The sequence below is a fragment of the Balearica regulorum genome, chromosome 6 (assembly GCF_011004875.1).
Source record: "Balearica regulorum gibbericeps isolate bBalReg1 chromosome 6, bBalReg1.pri, whole genome shotgun sequence".
Classification (NCBI taxonomy): Eukaryota; Metazoa; Chordata; class Aves; order Gruiformes; family Gruidae; genus Balearica; species Balearica regulorum.
Genome location: NC_046189.1, coordinates 26,883,286 through 26,902,737, shown reverse-complemented (window position 1 = coordinate 26,902,737; position 19,452 = coordinate 26,883,286). Strand labels below are relative to the sequence as shown.

Below are 19,452 nucleotides of genomic sequence, written 5' to 3'. Positions count from 1 at the left end.
GATTACCCTCTGGCAAGGAGGTAAATGGGTCAGAGCTGAACACTGGGGAAAATAACCAGCTTGCAGAAGAATTTAATATTTTCCAGAAAAGAAAAAAAAAGTAATAAATGTATTTCCTCTCTGGCAACCCTGAGAACTGCAATTTAGCATCCCACATCTAGCCTGAGCCACCAATAACCAGAGTCATTATTTTTCATCTTTTAATTCCATTTTGCTACACATCTTAGGGTATGAGGTTTGCACAGAGAGAAGAAAAGGGGTGAGACAGAGGATACAGCATGTTACCCAGTGAAAGCACAGACAGAAGGGTCCAAGAGCAGTTCAGAGATGGAACATGCTGATGAATTTCAGCTGCAGGAGCTGGGCCTGATGCATCCCTGCACCGGTGGCGTTGGGAGCCTGCCTCAATCACAGCACTGTCCCTTTCAGATTTCATGACAGCCCTTAGAAAATCACCCGTTTTCCTGACCCCTCTCCACCATCATTACAGCCAGCAGACCAGGGATTTGGTGGGTGACCCTATTGTCCTTGGGTCACTGCTAGAGCTGCAAAGAAAGGTCTCAACAATGCTGCAGAGTCCCTTTACCGGCACATCTGAAACCCCCAAAGCTCTTTGTCTGAATGCCTGGCTACAGACACAGCCCCATCCCTCCAAATCTCCAGCTCAAACGCTCAAACTCTAGCAAGGTCACAGTGTCAAGCAATCCCACCTTGCAGGAAGAGACTAAAACTGAGCCCTTCTTTCCTCAGCTGATAATGACTGTTGAGTCCCAGGTAGCCGCTGAGCTGTACCGAAGTGCACCTTTAACAACTGGCAGCTCACCTAGGTCGTCAATCAGGATTGTGACCTTTAGGTAAGTAGAAAGCTCTACAGATGCACTGCCAGAGCTGAAGAGGGCAGAACTAAGGACTTGGTGGTACCAGAAAGCTTTAAAGGCTCCTGTGGGATAACAGGACCAGATTTGTGAGCTCTGGGCTTACAATGGCTTCAGAGCATGCCCAAGCAGCTCTCTGCAATGGCTTGCTGCCCACATTGGAAAAAGGGCTCTGTCCCTCCAGACACTCTGAAGAAATGTCCTCATTCACTCAGGAACTGTTTGTTGGTCCTCTGCTACCATCCCCCTTGGTCAACTACTTTGGCACACCATCTAGATGTGCACATGCAAAACACCACACTCTCTCAGACTGGTTTCCCTGTTTTCCCCAAATCACAAAGCTCTGTGACCCAGATGCTTTGGAAAGGGTTTCTCAGGAGCCCAGGTCTCACATTTGCGATGACCTTAGCCCGGAGCCACACCGGGACCGGTCATGCCACTCTTGTTCTCTTGCACTGTTTCATAACCTACTCGGGATATACCTGTTTCCCTGTTTGCTTCAGTGCTTCTGCTCAGAGGCTTGTGAGTGAGAACCCCCGCTGCTAATGTAACACAGATTAATAATGTCATTACTGTAGTATTTAAGGCCTGATCCGTATTTCCCTTTCTTTGGCACTAGCAGTCTCTGAAGGTTCCCAAGCACCAGCATGACCAGATCCAAAGCAGGTATTTGCCTGCAGAAGGTATCTCTGTCTTACTGCAGCAGCTTGCTAGGAAGACTTGCTCACTAGAAAAGCCTTCCTACACTCCTCTGAGAGGTCCCCCATGCCTGCCTCAGGCAGTTCAGTTTATTTTTATTGCTGTATCTGACATGTCCCCTTAGTACGTATCATTAACATCCTGAGCTGTGCTAGTCAGCGATTTCATTTTCAGACCCAGGATCACAAGCAAGCAGAGGTTTTTCCTAGAAGGATGGAGTGGACCATTCCCAGCACTGCTTAGGTCTGGCTCTCCTCTCACTGCTGTGCTGAGGCCCTGGCCATCCTCCTCAATTACCTTTTGGAGGATGGCTTTTCTTCTTATAAGTTCACTAAGCAAAGTTATGCCACCATTGTAGTAGCTTCCCTGCTGTACATTTACAGATGCTGTGGCTTATTCAGATACTGGAAAGGCAGCAGGGAGGAAGCGGGGGTTCACTAGGGCCATGTAATGGAAACGTGCAGTGATGAAACCCCCTCTCCTCCATGTGCCAGAGCATCTGGTAAGACTCGGGCTACAGTATCGGCATCCTGGAAGGCCCTCGTCATGAGGCACATGCCATGAAGTCTCTCTTGCTGTGACTGCATAGATTGCTTGCAGGCTGCAGGCTGGAGCTGGAGCTCAGCAGCAATCAGCCAAGGCTCGTACTCAACACACAACAGCAGCAAGTTGGGACAAGCAGGAGACCCCAGTGAATTTGTCTCAAGCTTTTTAGCTCAGGAGCTCAGACTGAAGTTCAAACAACCTGGGACCTCAGTCATTTTTCTTGCAGATGTGGGAATCCTGATGAAGAAGCCATACAAACGAACACTCATCAACTCTTAATAGAGCATCACCACAGTCAAAATAGAGCCAGAGGAGAACTAGGACTGGATCCCAACCCCAGCACCGGATAATCTTTGGAGCTGAAACAACCCACAAGACACAAAGAGTCAGAGATAACAACTGTAAAGCAGAGCTGAACTTCCTGAGACTGCAGATAGTTGTAGGTCTGGGAAGGTTCATTCAGATGGATCTTGTATAGGTACATCAGTGATAAAAGGAAGACTAGGGAAAATGTGAGCCCTCTCCAGAAGGGAGACCTGGTTACTCAGGATATGGGGAAGCCTGAGGTAATCAACTTTTTTGCCTCAGTCTTCACCAGCAAGTGCTCTAGCCACACCGCCCAAGTCATAAAAGGCAAAAGCAGGGACTGGGAGAATGAAGAACCATGCACTGTAGGAGAAGATCAGGTTCAAGACCATCTAAGGAACCTGAAGGTGCACAAGTCCATGGGACCTGATGAGATGCATCCACAGGTCCTGAGGGAACTAGCGAATGAAGTTGCTAAGCCACTATCCATCATATTTGAGAAGTCGTGGCAGTCCAGTGAAGTTTCCACTGACTGGAAAAGGGGAAACATAACACCCATTTTTAAAAAGGGAAAAAAGAAAGACCCAGGGAAGTACAGGCCGGTCAGTCTCACCTCTGTGCCCAGCAAGATCATGCAGCAGATTCTCCTGGAAACTATGCTAAGGCACATGGAAAAGAAGGAGGTGATTGGTGACAGCCAACATGGCTTCGCTAAGGGCAAATAGTGCCTGAAAAATCTGGTGGCCTTCTATGAAGGGGTTACAGTGTTGGTGGAGAAGGGAAGAGCAACCGACATCATCTACCTGGACTTGTGCAAAGCATTTGACACTGTCCCGCATGACATCCTTGTCTCTAAATTGGAGAGACATGGATTTGCTAGATGGACACTTGATGGATAAGGAATTGGCTGGATGGTCGCACTCAAAGAGTTGTGGTCAATGGCTTGATGTCCAAGTGGAGACCAGTGATGAGTGGTGATGCTCAGGGGCCAGTATTGGGACTGTTGCTGTTTAACATCTTTGTTGGCAACATGGACAGTGGAATTAAGTGCACCCTCAGCAAGTTTGGTGACGACACCAAGCTGCATGGTGCAGTCAACACACTGGAGGGAAGGGATGCCATCCAGAGGGACCTGAACAGGCTTGAGAGGTGGGCCCATGCGAACTGCATGAAGTTCAACAAGGTCAAGTGCAAGGTCCTGCACATGGGTCAGGGCAATCCCAAGCACAACTACAGGCTGGGTGGAGAATGGATTGAAAGCAGCCCTGAGGAGAAGGACTTGGGGTGTTGGTCGATGAGAAGCTCAACATGACCCAGCAATGTACACTTGCAGCCCAGAAAGCCAACCGTATCCTGGGCTGCATCAAAAGAAGCATGACCAGCAGGTCGAGGGATGTGATTCTCCCCCTCTACTCTGCTCTCGTGAGAGCCCACCTGGAGGACTGCATCCAGCTCTGGGGCCCCCAACATAAGAAGGACATGGACCTGTTGGAGCAAGTCCAGAGGAGGGCCACAAAGATGATCAGAGGGCTGGAGCACCTCTCCTATGAGGACAGGCTGAGATAGTTGGGATTGTTCAGCCTGAAGAAAAGAAGGCTCCTGGGAGACCTAATTGCGGCCTTCCAGTACCTGAAGGGGCCTACAGGAAAGATGGAGAGGGACTGTTTATCAGGGAGTGTAGTGACAGGACAAGGGGTAATGGGTTTAAGCTGAAGGAGGGTCGATTTAGACTAGATGTTAGAAAGAAATTCTTTACTGTGAGGGTGGTGAGGCACTGGAACAGTTGCCCAGAGAAGTTGTGGATGCCCCATCTCTGGAAGTGTTCAAGGCCAGGTTGGATGGGGCTTTGGGCAACCTGGTCTAGCAGAGCGTGTCCCTGCCCATGGCAGGGGGGTTGGAACTAGATGATCTTTAAGGTTCCTTCCAACCCAAACTATTCTACGATTCTATGAAAATCAGAGCACCAGAGTGAATGTGGCTCAGAAGTGGCTACAAAGGAGCTGTATAGATGAGATCCACTGCGGAGTCCCATCACGGCAGGTGGTACCACGCCACGGTGTATCAGCACCAGTATGCCTAGAGTGCTGTCAAAACACTGAGTCTTCAGGGAATTTTTAAAGTTATGGGCTTTGCACAAATATTGCAATGGAGAGGTGCATTTAAAGCCTCTGTTCCCATGACTACTGTCCTGGTGACTGGCAGACTGGAGAGCAGGAGGATGGATGGATGGATGGATGGATGGATGGATGGATGGATGGAAAAAAGCTCTGGATCTTCTGGATGATCACAGCTGGTGGTATATTTTTGCTCATTTGCTGACTGCTGCTTGGCAGGACACTTGCCATGTTGTCCAACAACTTTAATCCCCCATTCTCAGCAGGTTTACAGTGTTGCTGCTTTAAGTCCTTTGCTCTTAATTGCCTACAATCCGGGGATGTCGAGGGGGTGTTAATTTATAGAGATTCATTCTGCCAAAATACCAGACTAAAGGCCTCTCTGGTATGAGACATCATAACAGCCTGGAGGCTGGAAGGAGTCTGTGTTAATTATGCATGAACCATGTTCCCCCGGCTGTAACTTCTCTACCCACGCCACAAGTCTCCATGCACATCTGGCCCATGCCGTGCTCCTAGGCACTCCAAAAAATGCACAGCAGATGTCAACATGGGCAGAGGAACATGCAGATCCCGTGGAACATGTGGGTGTTGGGTGTGCTGCTCTGCTTGGACAAATTGGACATGCTTCAAGGAGCCCAGGGCCTGCCAGCTGCCTGGGTTTGGCTTTCCAGCGATCTGTCACATGAGAGGACACAGGGATAGTCACAGGGGATAGGTAGGCCACGTTGCTGGTTAAAATCTAGCCAGGCTCACAGCATCACCCAAACTGGCTTCGTTTGACAAGGAGGTGAGGTTTGTGTGGTCCTTGCCTGTATTACAGTTGGTCTGGAATAAACAAACAACCATGATTTCCTACAGCATTTGCCCTCCCAAACCTGCTTTCTAGTAAGAATAAAGCTGGGCAGAAGTGCCAGCAGACCCTGAAAAGAAAGGCCAGGGACTACTGCTTTATTGTATGTCCAGCAGACTCCTGCCATCCACATGTGGGGTGAAGACTGAGCAGAAAGGATGCTCTTCCCACCTACACACACTGTGGCATGTTGTTATGGCACACAGTGTCTGGGCATTGCAGCCCCCGGGTCCTCTCTGCCTTCCTTTCCCATCGTCAGAGGATGGTGAGAACCACTGAGGAATGAAGGAAACCCCGTTGGTGTGTGTGGTAGTGGGTTATGGGGGGGCCTGAGCCCTTAGTCCTCGTGGGAAGTCTAGGCATGGTACATCAGCCACTTCCCAAGGGTTTTCACATACTAGTGCTAGTGCAGCATCCACTTCCCAGAAGTGCCTTTGTGCTGGCACCAGACAGGGCACCCAGGCACAGAGCTGTAACTCCACACATGCCGCATTTATTCCAGACCAAGTGGCTTTGCACTCCAGTTGCTTCTTCCCACTCTCTAAACCTCCCAGTGCTTCTGTGAGAAGTGCTGTGAAGTCTAAGTGAGCAATGTGAAGCCTCCAAGCCCAGGGTCTACATGGTCCTCTGGGACCCTCGCTCCTGGAGCTGAACTCTCTCACTCAGTTGCTCCTGCCACTCAGTTTTTGTGTTAGTGGCAAAGGCCAGCAGATCGGGGCACTTTCTTACAGATAAGCCCAAAAAGAGCAATCCTTTGCACAGGCTTTTGAACGTGTGTATAGGAGGGGAGCTTGTCTGTCAATAGCTCCGATAAATTTTAGCCGAGTGAGGAGCAGGAGGAAAGTCACTGACCTGTTGCCCTGAGCCACCTGAAGGCGTAGAACATTTGGAGGTCCTTCATTAAAGGCAGTGCTGGCTACATGCACACTCATAACTCTGGACCCGCAAACCTTCAATGCTGCTCAGCATCGCACCCCCGATCTGAGACACAGGAAGCATTAGGGCACTCGTGGACCAGCTTTCCAGAAATAAACAAACGCTGCTTTGTCCACATCTCCCCTCCTGTGCTTCAATCTGCTCTGAGTTACTAGAGCCAAGAAATTAAAGCACGCTGGGTCTGGGGCTTGGTATGAAACTACTGATCTCTCCAGCACATGGAAAATTGAATCAGAAGCTGTAGGGACTTGCAGAGAGCAAGCAGTCTTTTTCTTCCCCCCAGCAAAATTTCCCCACGATGCCCCACTAATTTCACTATTTCATTTAAGTCTGGAGTCCTAAAGGGCTGTTCCTGTTTCCTCACTGTGGTTAGTGACCTCAGGCATGGAAAAAGACACATGGAAACTGCAGTTTGGAGGAGCAGGAGTGTGCATTCCCCCCACCCCCGTGCAACTGGGCACCATCACTTCTGTTAGAGAGTGGAGCAACCAGCAGAGAGCCAAAGCCCTCCACCAGGTACTGGACAGACCAACATCCTTACAGACATTGCCCCGATCTCTAAACCACAGCATGCTGCTCTAATGTCTCTCCAGTCCAGACGATGCTAATTAAGCAGTAGTGCTGGATGTAATATGCTTCCTTACATCCAAGACACTAATGGTGCTCAGCAAAGGCATGCAGCAATTAGTCCATCTTCAGGTGTTGCCCCCACAATAAATCAATAGCTATTAAGGATAATTTATCCCATTTTTAACAGTCACACAGTTTTCCCCTTTCTGAATCATGATTTTAAATTACCAGCCTGCAGTGGGGCTTATTAAACCACAATGCTTTCGAACTTGGAAGAGAAAGAAGGTGGGTCCTCAGATGCCTTTCACAGCCACTTACATCAAGATGTTCTTTTCCTGTTGTGCGTACATCTGCAAATGTCCACCGATAATCAGGGTTGGAGAGACCAGATCATCACAGCCAACACCCCTTGTGCTGTGCCGGGATGTATTTGATCGTGGGGGGAGCAGTAAAGTGAAAAGGGTGGCAGGATCAGAGAGGAGAGCTGCAAGAGCCCTCCATCCGCCTCCTCCATCCCTCATGCCAACACAGAGGAGGTCCAGCAGGAGACTGGGGTTAATGGCACAACCCTAGACACATGGGGTCTCAAGATACTGCTCTGCCACAGTTGTAGCAAAACTCATGACTCCTTCGTCCCCATCTGGCCTTGAGGACAGCGGCATACCTGCGGTCTCCAGAGGATGAACATATTTGAAGGCTTGTGAGGTGTTAGAGTACTATTGTGGTCACACTGGTGTTTTCAACAGGAGGAAAATGAATGTGGGAATTGTCAAAGGACATAAAGAGCAGCCATCCAAGGGATACCCCTGGCACCGCTGTGCAGAACATGGCGCCTCTTTGGACCAGCCCCTGACAACCTAAGTGTCTCAGACATACAAATCACTGTGTGCAGGGAAGGAAAACCCACACAGGTAAAATCCACTTGCTCCCAGAAACAAAAATAGAAATGAGAATAAATAGACTTTGAAATGTCTCTAGTACCTTTACCTGCAGAGGGTTCTTTGTGCTTATGGCAATGACGTGATACTTGTAGTAACACAGCTCACAGCTCCAGCAACCTCTCTCGCTAATCCATTTGATCAGACATGGCTGGTGTGTGCACTTCACCGATCCGTCACATCGACACGGGCTCAGCAACTCCCCCTGAAAAAGAGAGATAGCATCAGCGAGGCTCCCCTCCACAGGGCCTGAGCGTGGCACAGCATGGCACGGCATGGCACTGCAGAAGCTGGTGCTGGCCAAAGCACTCCATCCTCCACTCGTTTGCTTGTTGTTCCTTTTTGCCTGGTTTGCTTAGCTAATCGTGCTGCCTCCATCCATTTTCCCTCCTAATAATTCTTGGCTTATGTGAACAGAACTTGACAGGGATGTAATGGTCTCAAATACTTGGGTCCTACAATTTTTTGTGGAAAGAGACAAGATGGGTAGATAAACATCTAATATCACCACTGAAGGAAAAGCTAGATGAGCACAGCTCTCAGCAGACACCAGAGGATCCACACTAGACCACAAGTGGACACAGCTTTGTTGGCAACCAGATGACACTGTTTCACTGCTCGGACTTCTGGCTCTTTGCTACCTATTCTAGAAAGCAAGGTTGGTGGTGGGGATAGCTGAGAGACAGCCTCTCCTGCAGGTTGGTCTCGCTCAGCCCAGGGCGGCTTCCTCGAGCCCAGTCGGGCAGGAGGAGGAGCACAGACACGGCGGCCCTTGGACTTTCTGCTCAGGCTGGCTCGTGCCAGCCATGGAGGTTCTGCTCCTCGCCGGGAGCTGGACTGAGCCCAGTGCCACGCGGTACCTCCCAGGACTTGCCAGGCAGTGGGCGCTTGCAGCGCTAGACGCAGGACTCTCCTTCCCAGTGCTCCCGGACTTGGAGGGACAAACCTGACCGTGGGTGTCAGGTGTGTGTGTTGGGTCCAAGTCTTTGTGTACCCATAGTGCAGCAGTGAAAAGCTCCTCCAATTTCACACACACACACACACCCGTTCACTCCCCCCAGACAGTCTGTCCCAAAAGTGAGTCATACTGATGGACAGCCTGTAGAGCTGGCTATTTGCACCCTAGAAGCGAGCAAGTTGGAGAACAAATTGTGTCCTGGCTTGTGACACACAGACATTTATGAGTGGTGGCTGAAACACTGAACCTCCTGGCTTGCTCCCTTGTTTCTGGTGTAGCTTTAAACAGGGTATCCAGGAAACACCAATATTATTCTGATGCATCTGCTGTCATCCTGTTCACCATGGGACTAAATTCCTCTCTGAACACACAAGCTCAGAAGCTCATTTTATAGTCTTTTGCCATCACTTATTTAGTGAAGGACAGAGCCATTACACTTTACTCCCCATGTCTTAGTGTTTAAAAGCCACAGTATAGACCCCAATCGTGTATTTAGCTGTGCTCCAAGATTTAAAAGCTTTTAAAGGCAGAATGAGAATATCTATGGGACAGGGAAGGCTGGCATCATACTTTCAGAGTTGGGGAGAGGATATTTCCTCTTACACCCCTAGATCAGCCCCATCATTACCATTTCAGCTGCCCTGGGTTAGAAAACCAGATCCTGCTCTTGCTAACCCTGGTGGGAAACTGTCTTAGCTTTCAGGGTACCACATCAGGTATCAGGACTGAGGAAACACGCTGGGCAAGAGTGATACTTTTTTTTATGAAACCTAATGCAAACAAGTTAATAATTTCATTTGCTACAGCTAGGTGACCTAAAAATGTCGTCTTCCATGAAATTTTAGCAAAACTGTAAATAACTGTTTATGTTACAAAACCAGGCTCAGCTCTACCTGCCACTGGTTTTCATTACACGCTGGAAGGGACACAAAGGGAGATGGGGAGCAAGGAGGGTCGTAGGATCCATGAACTTTTTTCACCTGGAAAGGTGCAACAGGACAAGCCTCATCTCAGTCCTTGGGGCTTCCATTTTCTCAACAGCTTCACTCCTCAGTGTGTAAGTGTGATCCCAGCACCAAGCAGGTAACACAGAAACCTACCAGCTCTGCTGTGTCCCTGCCTTTCAACCTCGCCGCACGCCGGGGTCTCCTGCAGGGCTCAAAAGGGCGAGTGAGCGACCTGGGTTTTGTCTAACGAGTGGCTGGAGGCACCACTCTGAGGGATCAGGAACAGGGCAGAACAGGGCAGAAACTAAGAGCAACAACCTCCAAGTGAAGGCAGAGGGGAAAAGCTGTAGCCGTAGCCTGGACTCACGGTGGCTTCTTGGGCTCTGTAATAAACGAGTCTAAGAAATCTGAGCTTGTCTCTTCAGAGCCAAGAGATGTCCAGAAGCATCCTACACTGCTGTGGGGACCCAGTCCCCCTTTCCTAATTGGGATGCTCCAACCCAGACCTGCAAGAGCTCAGGACTCAACTGTAGAGATGAATCCCCCAGTTTCTTGATTTTTGCAAATCTAGCAAAAACCTGAGTTATCACATTTTCTCCAGCCGTGTGAAATATTATATCTTTGTGTGTGGCACACAGCTATTTTTGCATACTGTGAAGCCCAATTCTGTCCACAGCAGGCATTCGTAAAACACTGCCACATGCACACGCACTCCTGTACCAGCAGAAAAATAAACATCAGGGGCATATTAAAGCAATAAATCCTTTGTACAGCAAAGGAGAAGAAGTCTCATCACTGGCTGTACAACGAGCTCAGGAGCAGTCTATCAGCTGTGATATGCATGAAGGATTCGCTGCGCAGAGACCTCTGCTAAAAGCTACATGCACACAAAAGCAGGCCCAAAATGAGGTGCAGATCACAGCAATTCGGGATGGAAATTAAATCCCCACGCCCATTTCTGTAGGTTTGTAGAAGACTGCTCTGCACAACATAGTCTCCAGTGCTTCAAACAACAGTGTTCCCACCAATTCCCTTTGGGAACTGCTCTCCAAAGACCCTTTGAAGGGTCTACTTCCCAAGAGTTATTTTTGCAATTTTCCTTTGTAGAGTTACAACCTGTCACTCGGATCAGCCTAAGCAGCATTTCTGCTTTGTCAACAACTAGTGGAGAAATGCTCCCCGGCTGCAAGCTTCATCCTCAGCTTGCTCAGTACCATCTTTTTCCCCTGAAACAACTAAGTGGGCGTTGGACTCAGGGCATCTGCCTTTTTTTTTGTTGTTATCCAAGCCTAAATTAGGGTTCATGTCAAAGGTGGAAAACCAGAGTTAACAAAAAGCGAATGGTGGCTCTGGCTTCAGCCATAACCCTCTCAACATATGGATGAAATACTCTTCCCTATATATTATTACTCTTCCCTACTTCTGAGAAGTGTAATATATTAAGCCATTATGTATAATATTCTTCCCTGTTTCTGGCTGTGATGGTAGCTTGTGTCTAGGAGCAGCAGCAGCAAGGCCAGGCTGAACTGGCTTTGCCCTGAGAAGGACGATACTGCTGGAGACGAACTGGGAGTGCGGGTCTGTTCCAGCTCTGTCCTCTCCTTATGAATTCCCAATCTGTGCCCGTTGCAACACGTCGAAGCGGTTAATGATTATCCGGGCCCTGCTATTTTAAGTGTACTGGGAGGAGTTCTGAGGAAGGACGGGGGAAAAAAATATTGCCAGTGCGTGCTTTTGATGCTCGGTATAACTAGGGAGAAAATAATGACGTCAGGAGCAGCGTCACCCCTGTTATGTGCTGGTGTCAGTGTTTCGACTGGCCATTTTATCTGTTGTTTATCAGTGCTGGGAGCCCATCCACACATTTCTACCAAAGCTGCAGCTGGTCACCCACCAGCAGGCGATCATGGGATTTGTTTCCCAGGCCTGTCCTTTTAACTATAAGTTAACTACAGCAGATTTGCCCACCTGGTCTCCTTTGAACATGGCAGGGCTGGGGATGTGGTCTTCTGGGGTCTCCCAGCTCCAGCTGTCCTGACCTATGTCTGCTACCTGGACTGCTCGTGAGCACCAGCTTGGCTGGAAAGAGCCACGTTAGCAACATCCTGCTACCACAACTATTAAAGCAAACGTGTTGAAAGCCAACGCAAACCGTACAGCAAACTGGGATGGCTGATGGTGATCTTAATAGCTGCAGTTTTTCCTCAACTGTGCGTTTTCCCTGCTCAGGTGTAAAAAGCAGCATCAGTCATTAGCATCACTCACAGGACGAATGCCCCTGGTCAGAGCGGGGCAGTGAGAAGAAGCTGAAAGAGTCATCCACACTGTGAGGGCTACCATCTCTCTGTGGGTACGCACATGCAGCTGCCACTGCTCACAGTAGTAGCTGCACGCACGTATCTGACTGCTAGCATTTATCTGAGTTTGTCTTGTTTGGAAAAGGAAACCAGGAATATTTAATTTCAGGTCTTCAGCTGAGTCTCCTAAATACACTTAAATTTTCACATTGAATTTAAATGCAATGGGAAGTTTTATTATGGCAAATAATTGCTAAATGATTTCTATATTAGGAACATAATTACAGAGGAATTAAGTCCGATGGCAAAGAGAAACCCACTGTTACAGACCTGGTAAACTTCAATAAACATGTACTAATGATCACTCTGTCTTCACACATGCTTACTCCATCCTTTTAAACTAAACACACACGTTACTTACAGCATCTCAGATGCTTCCCGTGAGTACCCTCCTGTGTGCGAGCACTGTGCCAGCCAGCAACAGGCAACAAGGGACACGTAGTAAGCACCTATGAATATGTATATTGCATTAAATTCTCCAGCATTTTGGGAGACTGATGCAGAGTGTGGACCCAGTGAGGAGTGAGTGGGCTTACATCTCCCATGGTGTTGGGTCAGCACGGGACATGGTTATGCATGGGGCTCTGCAGTGGGGTGGCATCTGCCCAGGTGCCCCGGCAGAGCCAGGCACTGACCCCAATCTCTGTGTCAGCAGTGATTTGCCAAGAAACTTTCTGGGGGTGTGTGAGTGGTGTGGTGTGTGTGGATCCTGCAACCGGGCAGCTCCCTGAAACCTGTGGAATCTATAGGAAAACCTATGCAAGTAATTATAAAAAGAAATCACCCAGACTCTTTGCAGCCCCTTTCCCGCCCCAGGTGCCACCAGCGCTGCCATGCCACCCCTGTGACCAGGACTGCCTCATCCCACAGCTCCCCTGCAAGGCCAAGCATCCCCGTGGCATGCAGAGGCAGCACTGTCCTGTGCCAGCCAAGGTCTGTGTGCCCTGGGGGCGCAGCAAGCGCTCCCAACCCCAGAAGCAAGAGAAAATGCAGCCCCATAAAGAACTGGAGAAAAATCCAGCTCTGGACAATTATTTCTGTTGCTCAGTCATGGCTTTAAGCCTGCGGCTGCCTGGCTGAAGTTTTTTGGTGTGGGATCTTGGTCTGGGAGCTCCCTGGGTCAGGACCACATCTCTGAGGGGCTCTGGCATGGTAGAGGTGTGGGTCCCTCTCTGAGGCTTCTCATCCCCATGGCAGTATCAGTGAGCGGCCACAGCTGGGTGGGGGGCTCTGAGATTGGGGGGGGGGGGGGGGCAGCACACAGCTCTGCTGTTTCACGGTTTTCTGCAGTTTTTCAATGGGTATTAGCTGTTCTGGCAGCCCTGTGAATTGGGCACTTATCTCCGACAGGGCAATGACTAATCTAGCAACAAAACCCAGGCATCCCTCTGCCTACAGGCTGGGTGCGAGCAGAAAGGCAGCTCAGCTTTAATGCGCCCAGCAAAACTACCACGCACCCCTCTGGGACTGCCAGGCATATTTCGGCACTGTCTGGAAATGTGGGTGCTGGGCAGGAGAGGGGTACGTTTCACAAGGTCCTAAGCTAAGACCCAATGTTTGTTCCAGAGTGAGTCCTGTCTGAAAAGCCTGTCTGCAGAGCTCCTGATCCTCCAAAAACAGCACAAATTGCCTTTCCGCCCACGGAGGCTGCTGCAGTGGCACCTGCGAGGAGCATGGAGGCTGCCACGCTGCTCAGGCTTTTGTGCACCTCTCTGCTGAAAATATGAAAGGCTGCAGCCACAGCTGTGGGGAGGGCAGGGTGGGACCTGCTCCGCAGCCTCCTCCTGCAGGAAAACTCATCTGCCGCTAGCACAAGCGATGAGACTTTCTGGCTGAGCAACTGATTTCCACAGCCTTCGGCTTTACCATGGCCAAGGGCAATTTTAAGTGATTTCTGCTCCTTCCCATTTCCAGTGTTTTGTGCCTGTCACTGCCACTGGGATAGATGGATGGATGGACGGATAGCACCAAGGGTGGCAGCTCAGAATCTGGGAGTGGGATGGAGAAGGGGGAAGGAAGGGAGACTTTTCTGAGCCTTACCGATCCCTACAGGGACTCTGTTGCTGCAGTGCTAAGGGACCGTCACCCCATCCGTCCTGCTCATCAGGGCATCAGGGAAGTTTGCCCATGTTTTAAGCCAAAAGATGGGGTTTTTTTGTTAATGCAGATGACTCAGGAGGCTCAGCTATGTCAGGGGCAGACAGTAGGCAAACCCCCCGTGCTCCCATGCCCAGCAACAGTGCAAGGATTTGGGGGAGAGGCGTATGGCCAGTCCCCATCCCAGAGCTGTGCTCCAGTCAGCACAGGAAAGCCCAAAAGGGCCCTGAGCCGCACCACGGCGTTGGCCGCCCTCTTTACCAAATTGCCCTGCTCCCTGCCACCTCTGGGCAGGATGTTCAAAAGCAAGACCCCCACAGTGCTGCCCGTGTGTCTCCATGAGATCCCCACCATTTTCTAACAGGGATGGGTGCCACATCAAAAAAGCCTGAGGGCAAGCTCCATACTCCACCTTTCCCATAGGGTAAGCAATGGTGCCATGGACTCAGCCGGGCAGGAGCAGGGATGGGTCTCCTCTGCACACAGAGAGCTGATGCCCTCAGCCCCGTGAGGGAGCAGAAAAAAGGATGGGGTTTTTTTTCCCCCCCTTTAATTGCTAAAATCTTAAAGAGCTCTGCAGGGCAGGAAGGTGGACAAGAGACAAATAAAGACGAGGAATAAGAACTCAGGAAGAAAAGAAAGAAGGAGGCAGAGGCTTGAGAAGTTCTTGGTGCAGAAAGCCCAACGCATTAGAGAGCAGCGGCTCTGCCTCCCTCAGACAGGAGCCTTTGCTGCCGTGACTCATCCTCGGAGCAGTCTGGAGCTGTGGCTCTGCCGCATGGCTCTGCCCTTGCTCCTTCACTGATTTCCAGGGGAAGGTGATTGAATGCAGCTCCACGGAGCTTAATGCGAGCTGTCAGGGAGCTGGGGCACGTTTGTGCAATGCCTCAGAAATGGAAAAGCAAGGCAGGAATGTTGCGGAGTTTAATGTGAAATATTTGGATGTGGCTCTACCTCTTCCTATTAAAAAAAAGGAAAAAAAAGGAAAAAAAGTACTTAGTCTAGGCTAGGGCTGTTGCAATATTTAGCTGACAGTACCTTGCCCATGCATTTGCCCGTAGGCAGGCACAATCCACCAGCTCTGGGAGCACCCCTGCCACCACTGGTAAAGGCCAAAGGGAGCTGGTGCAGGTAGGACCAGGTGTCTCATGGCTTAACGTCAAGCTCCTTTAAGGGAAAGTACTTTAAAGGAGCCAAAAGCATACATTTTTGCAAGAAACAGAGAATCACAGGGTATTTTTTGTGCAATGGGCTACAGAGGATTTTAACACCTGGTTTCAGGCCAGTGAAAGGTGAAGGGCAGAGCACCCTACCATGTCAGTTCTACTTGGCTGAAAGGGGGACAGGATGGAAAGGGATGCTGGGGCTGGTTCTCACCTGGGACAGCCACTGCTGGGGGAGTGAGAGAGGAGGACAGTCCCTAAGGGTCCCTTTGGCTGAGAGGGAAGATGCTGAGCTCCATCTCTGTGTGTGCGTCTTGCCACCAGACGGGACCTTCTGGCAGGAGATTCACCTGAACAGGAATCCTGACCCATCAGTTGTCCTCAGAAGAATAACACAGGAAGCACAGGGACCTGCCAGCACTCCTGCCATGGTGTTGCTGCCATCACTGAACCCAAGAAGAAGAAGCCGGGACTGACCCTGCCCTGTGCCCAGCAGACTGGGCCATTCTGCATCGGGCAGAAGGGCTCTACTCACTTCAGAGTGGAGCAAACATGGGCCCTGACTTTCTGCAGGTGTTTTTCTCCAGAAGTTTGTGCCAGCAGTGTCCCTGGCTTCATTTCTCAGCAAAATGTAAGCCCTTGGTTTGCAGAGTCCGGGCAGTTAGGTGGTGCTTCCCCGCTGTACCTGATCAGGCCCTCACGCCTCTGCGGCACGAAACGCTGAGGTCCCCTCCGCACAGACGGGAGGAGCTCGTCCAGCTCCCAAGTGACAGGGGGGTGGAGGTGAATTGCCCCCTGCTCTGCCCACTGCACCGAGTTTCGTACTTTGCCCCTTTACAGCTTCACCATCTTGTCCTTTCATCAGCAGCCCTTTTGGGTTACCAAGCTCCACACGAATTATTTTCCTAAAGTCAGAGAACACCCTTCCTAGGGGATGAAAACCTAGTCAATAGAAATGGCAACTGGTGGACCGATGCTGCAAAGGACCATAGCACTGCCTCCACACATCACCATCAGAATGACACCTGCAAACGGCCCCACCATCCCATTTCCCTGGGACAGGGGGTGGGGGGGGCAGGCACCAGGCTGTGCATGGATGTGTTCGCAGAGCCCAGCTGTGGCACAGCTGCACCACTGCATGCCCTTGCTCTGGCACATATCCTGCAAGATCTTGGCCAGTCTCAGCTATGTCACCAAAATACGAGTAGAAAAGGTTTGAGAAAACCTGTTCCACCAGAACAAAGTTGAACCTAGCCTGAAATACAGAATAACAAAGGATTTTCAGGAATTACTTATCAATATCCCAAGGAGCAGAGAGCTTACAATATATAGATCACATTGGGATTTATTTGCTTTTCTCTCTACAGAAGGATTTCCACAAGAAAAATAACTTTGCTTAGGTGTTCTAGAGCCCACTTCATCCTAATGCCATTGAACATGTTTTTGATTAGCTGATTTAAGTAATTCTTACTAAATGTTGCTCAGTTGCAAGGAATCAAAAGGCAAGCATCTCAAATATCACCTGCTGTGCCTCATCAGGTGTGATAATAGCACCGATTAAGTGAAGAGCCTTCAGTGCATAGAAATCATAGTGCTGCGCATGTGAAATCAAGATACCTGAATACTCCTGAGCACTTGGGCGTTAGAGCGAGTTCAGCTCCAGACTTGTCCTGAATACAGAGCAGGAGCTGTCTCAGCATCCCAGAGAAGTGTCCTAGTCTGTAGCTCTTGGGCTTTTACCCAAAGTCTCGAGGCTTTATACCTCTGGAGATTTACTGCAGACCACATCCATTGTGTGAGCTAGAACAATCTAGTCTCTTCTGAAAGACAAATCCACTGTTGTTACACTCTGGTTCTTCTTAAATAAAAAATAAAAGTATTTCAGACAAAACTTAGATTTATTCTGTGTGAGATATAAAAGTGAGCTCAATTTTGCTCCCTAGGATGCTGGGGTAAATCTGATGCAACTCTGTGAAGCCAAACAGCTCTTCAGCACAAATCAAGTGCCCTTAAGTTATGGCTTGTTGTAATAAATTTTCAACCAATTAAAAAGGTTTTCCTTTTTTTTTTTTTTTTGTACAAATGGCTTTTTCTAGTGAAAAAGCCTCAGCTAAATAGAATTCTTCTAAATATACTGCTTCCTTTCATGGGAAAAAAAAAAGATAGCAATTATTCCTTATTATCTCTAATCCTTGGGGACCTTCACCTTTCTACTTCTTCAGTCCTCATCAGATCCATCAATATGTATTTTAAAAGTTCAAAGTATAAAGTTAATGCTTTCAGCATGCAAGTACCATATAATGCAATTCTTATCAGAGATGTGCTCATAATTCAGCAAATTGAACTTTGCAGCTACTTCCCTGGGAAGCTGTTCATAAAGATACTCAGCTAATGGCCATTTCAGAAAACATTATGCCATCAGCTGCTGAGGAGCAGCCATGGACAATCCACAGAAATGGATGTTGGTTTGACTCTCCAGATGATAGATCCCACTTTTAAAGGTAGTGAAACAAACAGAGCAATAGACTTTTTTTCTTTTTTTCTTTTTTTCCCCCTGAGAAACCTGAAAAACCCCTTCAACATAAGAGATGAGAAAATCTTCCTTCTGTAATACTTGCCTCATCTTTCCACTTTCTTCACAAACAAGAAAATGGCCAGGTGCTGCTGGCAGCCTTACAGCAGTGAGACGCTCCTTCCAAAAGCGCAACAACTGCTCAAGAGCTGCTTTGTGCTGGTACCATCAGCTCATCAATGTGGGGGAGAGGAAGATAATGGCACTGCAGGATTTGGGGGTTCCCATTTGCCGCAGGACCCCCAGCCAGGACCGAAGGCAGCAGGGTGGGGAACTGGGGGAGTCGCTTGCATGTTCAATATGTAGAAGCCAAGGTACAGACAGAAATGTTTCCAATACTCAAAGGCAGCATTTCCCAGCTGGGAGCAGAGACAGGGCTTCGGCAGGAGGGGCCGCCCCAAGAGGTCTGGATGGGGATGTTATGCTGTTGCTTTTCCTCCTCCTCCCAGGCTGGTCAGAACCGGCAGCTCAGAGATCGAAACCCTCCAAAGCCATGTGTGTCTCCAAAGCCATTTGTGTCTCCTGCCGTGTGGGGTAGCGCTGGGACGGGGACGGCTGCTGGCCCCGGGTGCGCCGGGGTGAAGGCTGCTGCCGAGGCCGAGGGCAGCCTGGCACGGGGATGAGAGCAGCAGCAGCAGAGGAGCAGCAAAGTGGGAGACAGCACATCACACACAGGGCTGCCGTGGCGGCCGGGGAGCTGCGATATAAAATAATGAGCGTGGTTTGTTTACTTTTAGCTTCGGTAACGCTGCGGGACTGAGATGTTTCATTAAGACATGGCCTGATCCACTTTTCCTTTCTGCCTCCCGGACTTGAGGAGAAGAATATGCAATTACAAAGTTCACTCATGTAGAGCCCTTCAATTACCGGGTAACTGTTACGGCTTTTCCAAACGTTACAAGACTTGTGCAGTAGGACATGACATCTGAAGTAATTCATTTTTCATCTGCCGATTAGCAGAAATTAAAATGGTTCTCAGAACATCCCAATTTATGTGAGATCAAGCTCCTTATTACTACAGAGTGTCTTAGTGGGGAAGGCATTTCTTTTTAACGTCTCAGGCAATCCTGCAAGCAGAGATGCTGAACAAAAATATATGAAGGAGGTGGTGGAGGGGAGCGTAGAGGCCCTCAGGGACCACGGGTGGTGGAGCTCCAGAGCCCTGCCTTCCAATCCTGCCATAAGGTCACTTAAATATTTGGCGGAAAGTCAAAATGCTTGCTGGCACAAATGTGCACTGGAGGCAGTGGCACATCCTTTGGAAATGATGCAGTTACAGAGTGAGGCTGAACTGCCTTTACTGGCAGTGAGCTAAAAACCAGCCATAAATATAAAGTGTTTCTTCAGCAGGTATCTGCCGAGCTGGCGGGTGGAGCAGCAGCAGAGCAGCTGCCTGCAGGACACACTCGTGCAGCGATGACGGATGCTGTGCAGGAACCCCAACGGGCCAAACCAATCACTGCTGGTAATACCTCTGCAATGAGATCTGGGGAAAGACCCATGGGGCTGGGGTGGAAGGCG

General features: G+C 49.5%; 1 protein-coding gene across 2 annotated transcripts in view; it reads right to left on the bottom strand.

Moving 5' to 3' along the window:
- MARCHF4 (membrane associated ring-CH-type finger 4) overlaps positions 1–19,452 on the bottom strand; it is a 105,393-nt gene that overhangs the window by 24,373 nt on the left and 61,568 nt on the right. Inside the window, exon 2 of one of the 2 annotated variants that reach the window (XM_075756995.1) lies at positions 7,881–8,042. In XM_075756995.1, coding sequence (XP_075613110.1) covers positions 7,881–8,042 — 162 coding nt within the window. The remainder of the gene's footprint in view (positions 1–7,880; positions 8,043–19,452) is intronic. The other variant, XM_075756996.1, reaches the window with a different exon arrangement.